This window comes from Drosophila persimilis, unplaced genomic scaffold (assembly GCF_003286085.1).
Source record: "Drosophila persimilis strain 14011-0111.01,24,50 unplaced genomic scaffold, DperRS2 tig00000000-arrow-pilon, whole genome shotgun sequence".
NCBI classification, from domain to species: domain Eukaryota; kingdom Metazoa; phylum Arthropoda; class Insecta; order Diptera; family Drosophilidae; genus Drosophila; species Drosophila persimilis.
In genome coordinates this window covers 20,518,685-20,532,625 of record NW_020825288.1, presented here as the reverse complement: position 1 = coordinate 20,532,625, position 13,941 = coordinate 20,518,685, and the positions used below count along the sequence as shown (strand labels likewise).

The following is a 13,941-nucleotide window of genomic DNA, read 5'->3' as shown; positions in this document are numbered from 1 at the left end:
CTTGTCTCTCCTCTCTAGACGCAGCGACCTGGACAACCAGGGTGACCGCTTACGGTATTTTTAATACTTTTCGGTTTTTTTTTAGGTCAAAATTTAACCGACTGTATATTTATGGTATATAATGGTATATTTTGTCAATTTCATCAATCTATTAAATTTAATATTCAACGATATATAGAAAATCAAATAAAAGCAAGTACTTAAAATAAGCCAGTTAAGTAGAAAAATGATTCATCCATCGTATAAACTTATGTGGTCATGGCTAAATGTTCTACATAGCTAGTAATATTCGACGGAATATCATAATCGACGAATGTGGTTTCCAATCGTTGACGGAGAACGATTAACCCAATGCAAACCAAGGGTTTCCACAGAAAATAATACAAATTTAATAATTTTATCGCAGTTCAGGTGAAAGATATCGTGTTTTTTTGTTAGTTCAGAGGCAAGATAGGTCTACAGAAGAATTTACAATCGTTAATATTTTCCACAATTCACCTCAAGTCGTTGCACTGTTTAACAAGAGGGGGCTTAAGTGGGCTAAGTTCGTTTTTGTCATCGGTCAGTTAGTTGTGAATATTTTTATTTTCGCAATTAAACCAGTCAATTTAAACACTGAGTTTAAAGAATGGAGCTTGAACTGGATGTGGTGGACTCCCTTCAGGCTCTGGCCTACGATGGGAATTGCCTAGAGCAGGAGGCGCTGAGCAAAGCCCTGGACAACGGCATCGACGACGAGGACTTGCGTGCGGTGATTTTCTGGCTGGCCCACGAATTGCATGTGCTCCGCAAGACGGACGAGCATGTGACATCCAGCAAGAAGGACCACGACGAGTTCGCCATCGAGCTGTCCCTGCTGCTCACAGAACTGAGCTGTCCCTACAGCCAGCTGGTGATGGGGCCCATATCGGATCGCTTCGACAGCCGTGACTCGCTGCTGCAGCTGCTGGACTACCTGACCTCGGAGCTGATGTTCACCAAGATTTCGCTGAAGACGCAGCCGGTGGGACCACCCAGTAAAAAGTCCAAGACTGAGTCGAATGTCGAGGCGACAGTATTGGAGCTGGTGAGGGACCTGCAGCTGGGCGAGCTGCCCAAGAACATCAGCGCCAAGGCCATGTTCGACAAGATTACTCCCCGACTGGAGCAGCGCATGGGCCAGACCAATCGCGGTGTTGTCAGCGAGCCCCTGCTTAACCTTAAGAAGCCCCTCAGCGATGTCCAGTGGCGCATGTTGGATGCTCTGCACATTGATCTGGATAGCGAGTACAATCTTCGTCGCCAAATGATGCTCACCCGCCTGGAGGCCACCATTCAGAGCTTCAAGTGGTCAGAGAGTATGAGGAATCGCGAAAACGAGATCATGGAACTCTTTCAGCTGAAGCTCAAGGAACTGGAGCAGTTCAAGCTCGGAGGAAACGAAACCAACATTGTGGCTCTCTTGGCCGCCCGCGCCGACCTTGCCATCATCGAAAAGACGAGTTCGGCAAATGTCCGCAAGAATACTGCCTCGAAGATCCAAAAGCATATGATTGGCAGTGTCCCGGATCGCGGCGGACGAGCCAATGAGCATGCTCCGCCCCCACCAGAGATGCCCTCTTGGCAACAGCAAAGGGCAAGCGGGCCTCAAGGAGGAGGCGGTGGCCGTGGAGGAGGGAACTTTCGAGGCGGTGGGCGTGGTGGCGGCCGCGGTGGTGGCAGAGGAGGAGGAGCAGCGAGTGGTGGCGACAATTGGCAACCGCAGCAGCCACATCATCAGCCACATCAACAGCAACATCAACAGCCACAGCAGCATCGCGATCGCGATAACAGTCGGGATAGAGATCGAGATCAACAATGGACTAGCGGGAGTGGACGAGTGCAGGGCTCTGGCTGGAATCCCCAAGGCGGACGCGGAGGAGGAGGAGGCCGCGGCGGTGGTCGTGGTCGGGGAGGGGGTGGCGGGGGCTATCATCAACGCGGTGGCTACCGATAAGCTTCGTATCTGTTTAAGCCAATTCCATGAACTGATATTATAAGAGATCGATACGTATCTACCCTCTGCCTGCTTTTATTAGTTTCGTTGACCCAGTTTAATTTATTGCTAATTTATATAAATGTGTTTATAAATGGCTGAAATTTATGAAATAAACTATATATGTCATCAAATGTCGGCAAATGTCGCGTGTCGACTAATATTTGTAGGAGGTACTCAGACAGCATTTGGGTATGGTATATTTTTATAAGCAGATGAACATGTTTCCTTATTTTGGATACCAAATTATGTATTTGTCCTTGCTTGTCCCTAAAACAGCCTGACAGTTCTTCATAGTATAATATTGTTTCATCTGTAGGAGCATTAATTTTCAAAGGCTGGTGGGAGAGTGTTGAACAGGGCTATAAGTGCTATAAATCAGTTTGATATATAGATATATTAAAATTTCGATTATTACAAAGATAACGATAAAATATACAATTTGGATAGTTTTTTTTAGAAGAGAGAGAGAGATTTTCAGAAATGGCCCACCTTTGGAAATCCAACTAGAACATTTCCACATAATCCTTTATTTGTTATTTATTAAACTAACGCTAATATGAAATATAAACTTAAAATTTACCAGCTCTAGTTACTCGCACCTCAGGGCTCACCAGATAATATATCTCAACGAGAATGTATAGGGTATCATATAGTTCTTATATATAATATAACGACTAAATCATATCTATTTTTTAGATTTAGGTTAGGATTTCACTTTCAATAGCCTGTCGATGATCTAGTTTACGTTTTGTTGATGGGCTCTTATCAATGTGGGACCGATCGCTGTTACAGAGTCGTCAGGACTACGGGGTGCTATTACGATCGAGCAATAACCTTCTAAACTTGAAACTTGAAAATGACAATGAAAATGTATGAATGCAAGAATCTTATTCTGGCCACATAGTACTTGATCTTGCCCTCAATCCCCGTAAAAACTGCGCCCCTGTGCAGGTAACCAAGCATCGAACACACGCGACACTCCATTGCCATTAGCGTCCAATCTAGTCATCAACTATTCCAGCGATACTGGTACTCGTACTGCCACTGGCCAGTGGCCACCAGAGAACCACTCCACAGCGCCACTGGTGACAATTAACGTGTTCAATCAGCATGAAAACCATGTCGAAGTCATCATGGATGAGCCGGCAACAGCGCTTGGATCAGTGCAAACTAAGCCCTAGCCCAGACCGGTCGAGGAAGTCCAGTGTTTCCGAATTAAATTTTCAAATTAGATCAAAATGCTCATTAAACTTCTGCCTCTGATTCTGATAATTGGCTACAGCAACATTTTTGTGCCTGGCAGTGCACAAAATCTGTTGGACCGTCTCCGGCCTGTGAATGTGACTCGGTTCGATGATGGCATCAAAGTCGTGTCCGGCACCAAAGTGAAGCGATACGAACGTCTGACGGTGCCACTGGGAAGTCCGGTTGGCATACCAGGAGGGGCTGGTCTTTTGGGCCCTCTGTTACCCCCCCAACCGGCCTATTTGGGATATACTTATGTAAGATTTTGGCACAGAATCTTGGTTCTATTATTAACTATTTCTTCAAGCAGTTGGTTCCCCAATGGCAGGCGGGTGCAAAGCTAGTGGGCGATGGCGAGGCGGCGGGCGTGGCCGGGATGATCACCTTCCAGCAGCTGCCTTACAACTCGGACATTAAGGTGACCATCAATGTGACTGGGCTTCCTCCGGGAAAGCATGCACTCCATATCCACACCTTCGGTGATGTCAGCGATGGCTGCAAGTCTACGGGCGGACAGTTTCCCAATAACTTTGTAAGTTTTTAAGGCATGGATCAAATCTGAAACACTTTACTCCATAAAATGAATACTTCCAGCTGGGCAATGTGGACGCCAAAGACGATGGCAGCATATCCGCAGTCTTCCAGAGCATTTACATACAGTTGTTTGGTTTCAATGGCATTGTAGGCAGGGCCATTGTGATTCACAGCAAAGCTATCGATCTGAATACGGCTCTCAATGCGGAGGTCTTCTCCTCGTCGCTTCAGGCCATGCCGAATGCCTTGGCCTATCAAAATGAGGAGAACTCTGTGGGTCCACCCATAGCTTGTGGCGTGATTAGCCTCATGAGCACTGCCGCAGCTCCAGCATCCGGTTCATCGGCTGCGGCAGTGGAGAAAAGGGAGATTTAACGCATTTATAAACATTATCCAAACCCACATAATTTAATAAATATTCTCGGTATATGTAAATGTATCTTTCATCTCTATGGAACGATACTTTTTCATTATTTGAAGCTGACTTTTGGAATCAGGTAAAGTACATATTCGATTTCTGGGATTCTTGCAGTTGTCAGTTTATCTTCTCTAATAAAAATAGCGTCTGACTTTTAGTTTCCAATTTGTATATGTGCATTGTAATTTATTCTCTTTATGTGTTCTCTGATGTGCAATGCCACCCATAACCATTAAAAAGAAATGAGAACAGAGCTAAAGCCTGCAGATAATATTTATAGATACGAATATACATACACACTTGTGCCTACAAGATAATACTTATTGTATCCCTGTTTGTTTTGCACATTACAGGAACAAACATATATCTATACAAATAATAAATTACGAAATTCTTAAACATAGTTACTGCATCATGTGCAGCCAACAAATATCAACATCAATATCAAAGTTTATACAGTATCACATTGATATAATACGATTATGCTGAAGAAGAACTTCAGTGGAATCGCCGGGGAACCACAAAGAAAAGTTAATGCTACGCTGCCTGCAATAATTATACGAACGTAATAAAACTTGGTAGATCAGTGACTCTTGTTGCAAATTTTAGAGCACCAACCTTTCATATCTGTGCGAGATGCACATGTTCAAACAAAAATCAAGGCCATGCCCGGCCGATGATCCTGAGCAAAAATCCATTCAATGTTGTAATCTACCAGCGACTTCTTTAAGTTATCTCCAAATCTGACAGAGTTTTTACCACCGTCAGTAATCCATCAGCCATGTTGGGAATTCCATTGCCAATAACAATGCCCCCCGGGGGACTTATCAAATTCTGCTCAGCTTTAATGCCAGCTACGTGCGGCGCATGCCCAAAGGTCTGGGGCGCCGTTATCCAAACTTTCTTCGCACGATGCATTCAATGCTTTGGACAGTTGCTTGCCAAACCTCAAGATGTGCGTACGCGAAAGTAAAAGTTTTCCCAGCCTTTGGATAATTTTCTTGGTTCTGGGCTTGGCCCAAGGCCTGACAGAGATAGATTCGCAAGATCCCGAGGATCCCGAAGATCCCTTTTCCAGCACAGATGAGGCCAGGTTCGATTGGCCTTGGTCCCGCAACAAGACCACCAAAGGCACACCAGCCGGTCTGAATTTGAAGAACGAATACGCCCAGATGGAAATTGCCAGCTTTAGCGACTTTGAACGGCAACCGTGCCGACGTGTCTGCCAGCAGGGCCAGAGCCAGACCTGCTACTACCAACTGGTGGTGCACAACTACCAGAGACTGGGACCCGAGTGCCAGCGCTGCCAGTACGATGAGCGGGCCTGCGCCGCAGAGTACTGCCTCTATGGCGACGGTGTTGCCTCTCCCGTGATGGCCGTTAATCGAATGATACCGGGACCGCCCATCGAGCTGTGCGAGAACGATACTGTGGTGGTGGATGTACTCAACTATCTGGGCGAGGCCACCACCATGCACTGGCATGGTTTGAACATGCGGCGCTCGCCGGAGATGGACGGAGCCCCATTTATCACCCAGAACCCGGTGCAGCCGGGCGAGGTCTATCGCTACGAGTTCCTGGCCGATCGCAGTGGATCGCTATGGTACCACAGCCACATGGGCTGGCAGCGGGGATTCGGGGTGGCAGGTCACCTGATCATACGACAGACGCGCCAGGCCAACCAGCACGCACATCTCTACGACTACGATCTGGTGGAGCATGCGTTGATGGTGCAGGACATCTTCTACGACCACGAGCTGACGACGGTGCGAAACATACTCATCAACGGGAAGGGAAGAAACCACCTCAACCAACTGCCGGATAACGACAACCGACATCGGTACGAGCGCCTCCGGGTCACTCCTGGCTATCGCTATCGCATGCGAGTCCTTCTCAACGGGATCGCCAACTGCCCCGTGGAGTTCTCCATTGAGCAGCACAAGCTGCTGATCATCAGCACAGATGGCAACGACATTGAGCCCGTGCTGGCTGATGGGTTTTTCCTTACCTCTGCCGAGAGATTTGACTTTGTTCTGGAGGCCAGTCAGGTGGCCAAGAACTATTGGATCCGAGTCCGCGGCTACGAGCAGTGCGAGGATCTCAAACTGTACCAGGGCGCAGTGCTCAGCTATCGTGGCGCCACTCGCAGTGAGTTGCCACAGGGCAACATTATGGTTAGCCCACAGAGCAGAGCTCTCGATGCTGATAATTTCCTCAAGCCCACGAATATTTCCGGGCAGGGCAGAGCTCTGTCTGCGGCCCCCGTCCTGGTCAACGATTATCGCATTATGCCCACGATTGCCGCCGGCCCTGCTGCCTTCCTGCGCCTGGCAACGGCCGAAAAGGACAACAATGTGGGCACTGTGGCCCTCCGTTCGCTGCAACCTGTTCCTTGGCCCCGAAACACAAAGTTCCGCACCTACTACTCCAGTTTTAGTCTCCACCGGGCCCCAAATGGGGAGATGCTCTTCCAGATCGATGAGATCTCGTACATACCTCCGGGTATATCCCTGTTGCAGGGTCGGCATCTCTTCCAGGACGATGGATACTTCTGCAACCGGAGTTCTCTCGCCGCTCAGGGTCGCAACTGTCAGCAGGATGTCTGCGAATGCCTGAACGTAATCCGGATGCCTGCCTACCGCCCCATCGAGATGGTGGTGGCCAACTACATGGTCAACACGCATCCCTTCCATGTCCATGGCAGCTCCTTCCACCTGGTTGGCCAGGGCGTTGTGGGCAATATGGAAGACCTTCGGAATGTAAGTAGCTACACAATAAATCCAGATACTTTAAATAATTCCATTCCATTTCCTTTTTTAGATTCAGCAACTCGATCGCCAGGGACTTCTCCCTCGACTGCCTGACCACTACCATGCGGTGCTCAAGGACTCGGTGCAGATACCGGGACTGGGCTACATCATTGTCCGCTTCATTTCAAATAATCCCGGTTTCTGGCTCTATCACTGCCATGTGGAAGCCCACGCAGTCCAGGGAATGATGGCCGTGCTCAAGATCGGCGAGAATCATCAGATAAAACGAATTCCGGCTCGAGTGCGTTGCTAGTTTTAGAAAAATTATTCCTCATAAGTACCATTAAAAGTTATTTAATTTTTTGGATTTCCATAAACATAATTAGAATTATTTTTGCAAAAAAATACAATCACTTTTTCTGATAGATTTGCAGTTCTGAATGATAGCAGTTTAATATTGATTCTAAAAGGATGGAAAATTGAATCTAAATAGATATATAAATCCGTATCAGTATATTGCTGGAAATCAGCTAATTTGAAGTCAGAGGTAGCCATACAATAATAGGACAGCGACACCTTTATAAAGCAGGGGACACTGTACAAACGCAATCAATGTCGCCTCTACTTATTGCGTGCATAAAATTGGATTTTGTTTAGAAGAATTCATTATCTTAAGATTTTGTTCGATTTATATTTAAACGTTTCTCAAAGGCTGGTGTCGTCTTTCTTTCCTGTGTAGATTACGTTTCGATGAGAGGTTCGATTACTTTATTAACTTGTTCCTACGATTAGGCAGCTTATCAAATAACTTAAAGTAAAGTCCTTAAGATAACACAATAACTCAATCAAACTGCACTGCTCGCCTTCTCGTATTCCTCCATGATGGCAATCACGGGCTCATTGAGATATACACGAACCTCGTGGTTTAAGGCAAAATCCCCGTGATCCCACTCTTTATCCGCCATGCGGTGCATAGACTTCTTGGGCAGACGTTCGCCCAGCGCCTCGACATCTTCCACTGCGGCCATGGCGTCGTTGTCGGAATACCACAAGTGAACATCTGAGGTAATCAGCTCCACGGGATACTCTGGTGGCTCCTCCGAGCCATAGACCTGCAAATTCTTCTTGGGGCCATAGTCGAATTGACGGAAATAGCCGGATTGCTGCTCCTGGATATAGTGAAGCATTTGATCGGTCGAACAGCCTGACGGATGTGTTGCCAGACCATCTGGCATGGCGGTCTATGGATATATTTAGAAGCAATTATCTCAAGGAACAACCTTTTCAGATTTCCTTCTACTTACCATATTAACGCGACCACCGGTGTATAGAGACTGTACAGTACTTTCGCATACCGGACGCAGCATGAAATCCGGTTCACACAGGTTGAAAAGAAGGGCCATAAGGAAGTCGTTGTGGGGCAGAAACTCTTGGGAACCAAATAGCTTTGCATATATCGTCTGATGGCCCAAATAGGGACCCAGAGCCCGCACCAATTTGTTTGCCATGTTTTTCATGATCGCCACCGGGGCAAACATGTGAGCTGTCTTGATTTTCTTATTGTACTCCGGGCGTGAGGACATCAGAGCAAAGAACACCGTCGTTCCTTGCGAGTGACCCACATAGTGGATGGCGTCCTGTCCCTTGCCATTATCGGTGGACAGGGCATAATCGATCATGGCCGCAATATCGTAGAGCCCAATCTCGTGCCAAGAGAACTGCCAGAAGTGGGGATGCTTTGTGGAGAGCGTCGTGTGGTTCCTAGAGTAGGTGTTGCCGCGACCATTGCCCATCCAAACGTCGTAGCCAGCATCGGCCAGCAGATATGGTAGTCCATCATTAGGTCCGCACAGGATCCAGGCATCCGAGCAGCTAGTCAGGCCATGCTGTATCAAGACAATAGGACGCTTCTCGTTCTGATTCTGGAGCTTGTGGGAATAGGGTATGCGAAAAATTCCTACGATGTAGCCATCTTCGGTAATAACGTGATGATGCTCTGATGGATATCCGTGAGCGGCAATACGATCAGCCTACAAGTTGATCAATTAATATCAGGATTTATTTAAAATCCAGGGCCAACATACCGTCGTCAATCGATCCTTGAGGCCGATGTGGGCCTCTGGGTTATCGTATAGCTGGTAGAAATCAATTGCCCCAACCGGCCCATCTATTGCTGCGGAATAGGTAGCCACGGCCAAGCCAATGAGGATCAGTAACTGCCTAAAGATCGGGCTCTTCATGGTTGGGCGATGGTTCAATAGCAACTGACTGCTGGCCAACGTACGCTTTTCAGCTTTTGTAGGGGGCTCGATTTCAAGTAGTTCATGCTATCACTGTTTTGATTATATATATATTTAGACTCTCTAGATTATGCATCCATAAGGAGCAAAATCTAAAAGTTATAAAAATTGGGATTAGAGAAAATAATAAAATAATAAATACATTTGATATCGAAACAATACCACCCGAAACAATCTTTTTGGGCCTTCAAAATTCGAGTGGGCTATTACGAGTGAGTAAGACCCACGAAATTTATAGTGATAGGTCTGAAAAACCACAACCATTTAGAACCCAAATTGATGTTTCCGAAAAATGTATACCTTATCCGGAGAATTACTTGCGTCACGTACTCCAAAGTTATCGCTAATTACAGCTACTTGAAGAACCGTGTGATAATCAGCAGAAAATACCCCCCATCGAAAGGTGTTGTTGTTATAGATTATTAAGAAATTTATAGATTTTCAGAGGGGACAATGGAACCCATAAAATTTATGGTATGTACTTACTAATGGAAAAATGACTATTTGATTAAAAAAGTCGGCTATGATCCAATGAATGCACTTTTTAAGTGGAAGGAAGAGTACATACGATATAGTTTTTCTCGAATGGAGTGTGAATCTATTGGAGCTTGCTATCCTTAGAAGTTGGTGCTGTACTTGTGGGAGTCAAAGAGGCATCCGTTCTTGATAAGATTGTATTTGTGTTTATTCTGATTTAAATTAATACTACATATGCCATAACTATGCTACAAGCTACTTAAAATGTTTTATACAAGTGGTCTAGGTCCTTATCACTGGGGGTTTTCTGCCTCGTGTTTATTCATGATGGCGATAATTGGTTCATTGATGTAATAGCGCACTTCCCAGTTCATGGCAAAGTCTCCATGATCCCACAGAGGATCCTCCATATGGTGCATTATGGCGTTGGGAATTGTCACGCTCAGGCGAATAACATCCTCCACTGCGGCCATTTCATCGTTGTCCGAGTACCACATATGCATTTCACAAGTAATCTTCTCGGTGGGATAATCGGCTGGTGTTTCCGTGCCGTAATATTTCAGATTCCTCTTTGTGCCATAGTCGAACTCACGGAAGTGTCCTGACTGATGTTCCTGCATGTAGTGCAGGATTTGGTCGGTTGAGACGCCAGCGGGCATGACCCCAATAATCATATATGAGGCGGTCTATTATGGTTAAAAGTACAATTATTAGACACTTAAAAGTTAATCAGAGAGATAATCATTTGTAGACCTACCTTATTGGTTCGTCCTTCTTGGGTTGTGTTATCATTGCTGCTGCTGCAGAAATCAGAGACCACGGATCCGGTTCGGCAAATGTTGTACAGCAGAGCAAGGACAAAGTCATTGTAGGGCAGGAACTCCTGGGAGCAGAAGAGCCGCGAGTAGGCATTGTTGAGTCCCAAATAGGGTGACAGGGTGTTCACCAGGAAATCATCCATGTGGTCCATAAAGGCCACCGGGGCCAGCATGTGAGCAGTCTTGATCTTTGCATTGTACTCCGGACGCGAGGAAAGCAAAGCGAACAGAACAGTGGTGCCTTGTGAGTGGCCCACATAGTGGATGCCCGTCTGTCCTTTGCCGTTCTCCGTGGAGAGCGTGTAGTCGATGGAAGCGGCGATGTCGAAGTACCCGATCTCGTGCCAGCTGAACCGCCAGAAGTTGGGATGCTTCGTGGAGAGGGAAGTATGGTTCCTGGAGTAGCGGTTACCTCGAGCATTTCCCATCCAGACATCGTAGCCGGCATCCGAGAGCAGGAAGGGAAGGGCGTCGTCTGGGCCCAGGCAGGGCCAGCTATCGGAACTGCCGAAGAGTCCGTGCTGGATGAAGGCGATGGGACGCTGCTGGTCCTCATTCTGCAGATTGTGCGAGTAGGGAATGCGGAAGAGGCTGATGATATACCCATCTTCGGTGGTCACATAATGCCGCTCCGCTGGATAGCCGTGTTCCGTGATGTAATCAAGCTGTGCCAAACGAAAAGGATGAGTACTCGGCGATCGTATGTTACACTCGTGGGATAGTTACCGTGGTTGGAGCAGTGGCCAAAGACAGATGCGCATCGGGATTGTTGAACAGCTGATAGAAGTCGGTAGCCTCTGCAGGATCCGCATCCGGGACCACAGGAGCACCTTCTACGATTGTGCCTAGGCAAATCCATACCAAAGCGAAGTGGACACCGATGTGTAATCCGGACATGTTTCTGCTGAACTATGGCAAATGCGCAGTGCACCACAGCCTTTAAAGACTACCGCGGGGGACTCGATTAGTGGGCTAATCTCTTTTCGATACGTATCAGAAATATGAGCCAATTAAGGGCGCATAAACTTAAGTGGAGGAACATCCATAAAGCTATTTTGGAAATACTTAAGGCTACATACTCGTCGCTTGGAGAAGGAGGGAATAACGATACTCTTATACATCGTATGAGCACTATTTATTCATTGCTACTTGCATATTGCGCCTATTTTTGTAGAAAATTTACCAAAGAAGATTGCATTCCCGGCGCAATAATGTACGAGTACAGCCGCCATATACTCCATATGCCATATGTCCCAAGAAATACTCCAACTCAAGGCTATAGTAACCCCAGAAAAAAGGGGCATAAATTGTAATATTTAAACTTAAATTTAAACAGATATACTCAGAGAGTGGAAATTTTAATTAGTGCCGAATTTAAATTTGTTTTATTTTATATATTTTATATATTTCCTACAAATTTAATATATTAGAATTGTTTTAAGGTCTTTTATTAATATTAATATAATATTATAATGTTACCCATATTAAAAAGACCTTTTAATACAATTATGTTTCATTAATCGACTTGTCTATTGCTTCTGATCCAGTATATATACTTTATATATACTTTATGGGGTCGTAAACGCTTCCCTCTTGGTATAATATCTAATAAACGCATATACGCTTTAAGTATCGGGTATAAAAACCAGTCGTTTTGTTCGATTGTCAAAGATTGTCGAAGAATCCCGAAGATAAAGAAACAGGTGGGAGCAAGCTTAGGCGCTACGCTATTCAGTCTATTCATGAAAAATCAGCATAATGAAAATATTGGATTCTTTTCTCTAATCTGAATTTGATTACTTTTAGATTTTGCTCTTTATGGATGCATAATCTAGAGAGTCTAAATATATATATAATCAAAACAGTGATAGCATGAACTACTTGAAATCGACCCCCTACAAAAGCTGAAAAGCGTACGTTGGCCAGCAGTCAGTTGCTATTGAACCATCACCCAACGATGAAGAGCCCGATCTTTAGGCAGTTACTAATCCTTATTGGCTTGGCCGTGGCTACCTATTCCGCAGCAATAGATGGGCCGGTTGGGGCAATTGATTTCTACCAGCTATACGACAACCCAGAGGCCCACATCGGCCTCAAGGATCGATTGACGACGGTATGTTGGCCCTGGATTTAAAAAAAAAACTGATATTAATTGATCAACATGTAGGCAGATCGTATTGCCGCTCACGGATATCCATCAGAGCATCATCACGTTCTTACCGAAGATGGCTACATCGTGGGAATCTTTCGCATACCTTATTCCCACAAGCTTCAGAACCAAAACGAGAAGCGTCCCATTGTCCTGATTCAGCATGGTTTAATGAGCTGCTCGGATGCTTGGATCCTGTGCGGACCTAATGATGGACTACCATATCTGCTGGCCGATGCTGGCTACGACGTTTGGATGGGCAATGGTCGCGGCAACACCTACTCTAGGAACCACACGACGCTCTCCACAAAGCATCCCCACTTCTGGCAGTTCTCTTGGCACGAGATTGGGCTCTACGATATTGCGGCCATGATCGATTATGCCCTGTCCACCGATAATGGCAAGGGACAGGACGCCATCCACTATGTGGGTCACTCGCAAGGAACGACGGTGTTCTTTGCTCTGATGTCCTCACGCCCGGAGTACAATAAGAAAATCAAGACAGCTCACATGTTTGCCCCGGTGGCGATCATGAAGAACTTGGCTAACAAATTGGTGCGGGCTGTGGGTCCCTATTTGGGCCATCAGACGATATATGCAAAGCTGTTTGGTTCGCAGGAGTTTTTGCCTTACAACGACTTCCTCATGGCGCTGCTCTTCAACATGTGTCAGCCGGATTTCATGCTACGTCCGGTATGCGAGAGTGACGTAGAGTTAGATGGCCGTGTCAATACGGTGAGTAGGAGGATATCACAAAAGGTTGTACATAATTGTATTTAAAGGCTTGAGAATTATCCGTAGACCGCCTTAACAGAGGGACTATCAACACATCCTGGGGGGTGTTCTACCGATCAAATGCTCCACTACCTCCAAGAGCAGCAATCCGGCTATTTCCGTCAATTCGACTACGGCCCCAAGAAGAATTTGCAGGTCTATGGCTCGGAGGAGCCACCAGAGTATCCCGTGGAGCTGATTACCTCAGATGTTCACATGTGGTATTCCGACAACGATGACCTGGCTGCTGTGGAGGATGTCGAGGCACTGGGACTACGTCTGCCCAAAAAGTTTATGCACCGCATGGTGGATAAAGAGTGGGATCACGTCGACTTTGCCCTGAACTGGAAGATCCGCGAATATCTGAATGAGCCCGTGATTGCCATCATGGAGGAATACGAGAAGGAGACCAGTGATATATAATTGAATTATTGCATTATCTATAATTCTAGCTTTATC

The 13,941-nt window shown here is 46.1% G+C and overlaps 6 protein-coding genes across 6 annotated transcripts; 4 read left to right on the top strand and 2 right to left on the bottom strand.

Annotated features, from left to right (window-relative positions):
• The first annotated feature begins 585 nt into the window (after nucleotides 1-585).
• Nucleotides 586-2,148, top strand: LOC6591330 (protein FAM98B). The gene has a single exon (XM_002016892.2). The coding sequence runs from the start codon at nucleotides 629-631 to the stop codon at nucleotides 1,973-1,975; it is 1,347 nt and encodes a 448-aa protein (XP_002016928.1). The 5' UTR covers nucleotides 586-628; the 3' UTR covers nucleotides 1,976-2,148.
• Nucleotides 2,149-3,230: 1,082 nt separating this feature from the next.
• Nucleotides 3,231-4,215, top strand: LOC6591329 (superoxide dismutase [Cu-Zn], chloroplastic). The gene is made up of 3 exons (XM_026995209.1): nucleotides 3,231-3,519; nucleotides 3,573-3,794; nucleotides 3,857-4,215. Exons 1-3 carry the CDS (start codon nucleotides 3,256-3,258, stop codon nucleotides 4,169-4,171), a joined length of 801 nt encoding a protein of 266 aa, XP_026851010.1. The 5' UTR covers nucleotides 3,231-3,255; the 3' UTR covers nucleotides 4,172-4,215.
• Nucleotides 4,216-5,167: 952 nt separating this feature from the next.
• Nucleotides 5,168-7,277, top strand: LOC6591328 (laccase-1). Its single transcript, XM_002016890.1, has 2 exons — nucleotides 5,168-6,973; nucleotides 7,035-7,277. The coding sequence occupies exons 1-2, from the start codon at nucleotides 5,168-5,170 to the stop codon at nucleotides 7,275-7,277; spliced, it is 2,049 nt and encodes a 682-aa protein (XP_002016926.1).
• A 427-nt stretch (nucleotides 7,278-7,704) lies between these two features.
• LOC6591327 (lipase 3) lies at nucleotides 7,705-9,219 on the bottom strand. Its single transcript, XM_002016889.2, has 3 exons — nucleotides 9,049-9,219; nucleotides 8,269-8,994; nucleotides 7,705-8,205 (listed from the first exon to the last, which is right to left on the bottom strand). Exons 1-3 carry the CDS (start codon nucleotides 9,202-9,204, stop codon nucleotides 7,810-7,812), a joined length of 1,278 nt encoding a protein of 425 aa, XP_002016925.1. The 5' UTR covers nucleotides 9,205-9,219; the 3' UTR covers nucleotides 7,705-7,809.
• Nucleotides 9,220-9,924: 705 nt separating this feature from the next.
• On the bottom strand, nucleotides 9,925-11,456 carry LOC6592068 (lipase 3). The gene is made up of 3 exons (XM_002016888.2): nucleotides 11,286-11,456; nucleotides 10,499-11,224; nucleotides 9,925-10,427 (listed from the first exon to the last, which is right to left on the bottom strand). The coding sequence occupies exons 1-3, from the start codon at nucleotides 11,454-11,456 to the stop codon at nucleotides 10,035-10,037; spliced, it is 1,290 nt and encodes a 429-aa protein (XP_002016924.1). The 3' UTR covers nucleotides 9,925-10,034.
• Nucleotides 11,457-12,516: 1,060 nt separating this feature from the next.
• LOC6592067 (lipase 3) lies at nucleotides 12,517-13,941 on the top strand. The gene is made up of 3 exons (XM_002016887.2): nucleotides 12,517-12,672; nucleotides 12,727-13,443; nucleotides 13,510-13,941. The coding sequence occupies exons 1-3, from the start codon at nucleotides 12,517-12,519 to the stop codon at nucleotides 13,903-13,905; spliced, it is 1,269 nt and encodes a 422-aa protein (XP_002016923.1). The 3' UTR covers nucleotides 13,906-13,941.

Excerpts from the sequence above, each read along its gene's own strand:
- LOC6592068 (XM_002016888.2), bottom strand. The coding sequence starts at position 11,456 with ATGTCCGGATTACACATCGGTGTCCACTTCGCTTTGGTATGGATTTGC. Across the intron at positions 11,225-11,285 it reads TGGCCACTGCTCCAACCACG|CTTGATTACATCACGGAACA; the intron begins GTAACTATCCCA and ends CGTTTGGCACAG. Across the intron at positions 10,428-10,498 it reads AAGAAGGACGAACCAATAAG|ACCGCCTCATATATGATTAT; the intron begins GTAGGTCTACAA and ends TAACCATAATAG.
- LOC6591330 (XM_002016892.2), top strand. The coding sequence starts at position 629 with ATGGAGCTTGAACTGGATGTGGTGGACTCCCTTCAGGCTCTGGCCTAC.
- LOC6592067 (XM_002016887.2), top strand. The coding sequence starts at position 12,517 with ATGAAGAGCCCGATCTTTAGGCAGTTACTAATCCTTATTGGCTTGGCC. Across the intron at positions 12,673-12,726 it reads TCAAGGATCGATTGACGACG|GCAGATCGTATTGCCGCTCA; the intron begins GTATGTTGGCCC and ends ATCAACATGTAG. Across the intron at positions 13,444-13,509 it reads TAGATGGCCGTGTCAATACG|ACCGCCTTAACAGAGGGACT; the intron begins GTGAGTAGGAGG and ends AATTATCCGTAG.
- LOC6591327 (XM_002016889.2), bottom strand. The coding sequence starts at position 9,204 with ATGAAGAGCCCGATCTTTAGGCAGTTACTGATCCTCATTGGCTTGGCC. Across the intron at positions 8,995-9,048 it reads TCAAGGATCGATTGACGACG|GCTGATCGTATTGCCGCTCA; the intron begins GTATGTTGGCCC and ends ATCAACTTGTAG. Across the intron at positions 8,206-8,268 it reads CCGGTGGTCGCGTTAATATG|ACCGCCATGCCAGATGGTCT; the intron begins GTAAGTAGAAGG and ends ATATATCCATAG.
- LOC6591329 (XM_026995209.1), top strand. The coding sequence starts at position 3,256 with ATGCTCATTAAACTTCTGCCTCTGATTCTGATAATTGGCTACAGCAAC. Across the intron at positions 3,520-3,572 it reads CCTATTTGGGATATACTTAT|TTGGTTCCCCAATGGCAGGC; the intron begins GTAAGATTTTGG and ends TTCTTCAAGCAG. Across the intron at positions 3,795-3,856 it reads GACAGTTTCCCAATAACTTT|CTGGGCAATGTGGACGCCAA; the intron begins GTAAGTTTTTAA and ends GAATACTTCCAG.
- LOC6591328 (XM_002016890.1), top strand. The coding sequence starts at position 5,168 with ATGTGCGTACGCGAAAGTAAAAGTTTTCCCAGCCTTTGGATAATTTTC. Across the intron at positions 6,974-7,034 it reads ATATGGAAGACCTTCGGAAT|ATTCAGCAACTCGATCGCCA; the intron begins GTAAGTAGCTAC and ends TTCCTTTTTTAG.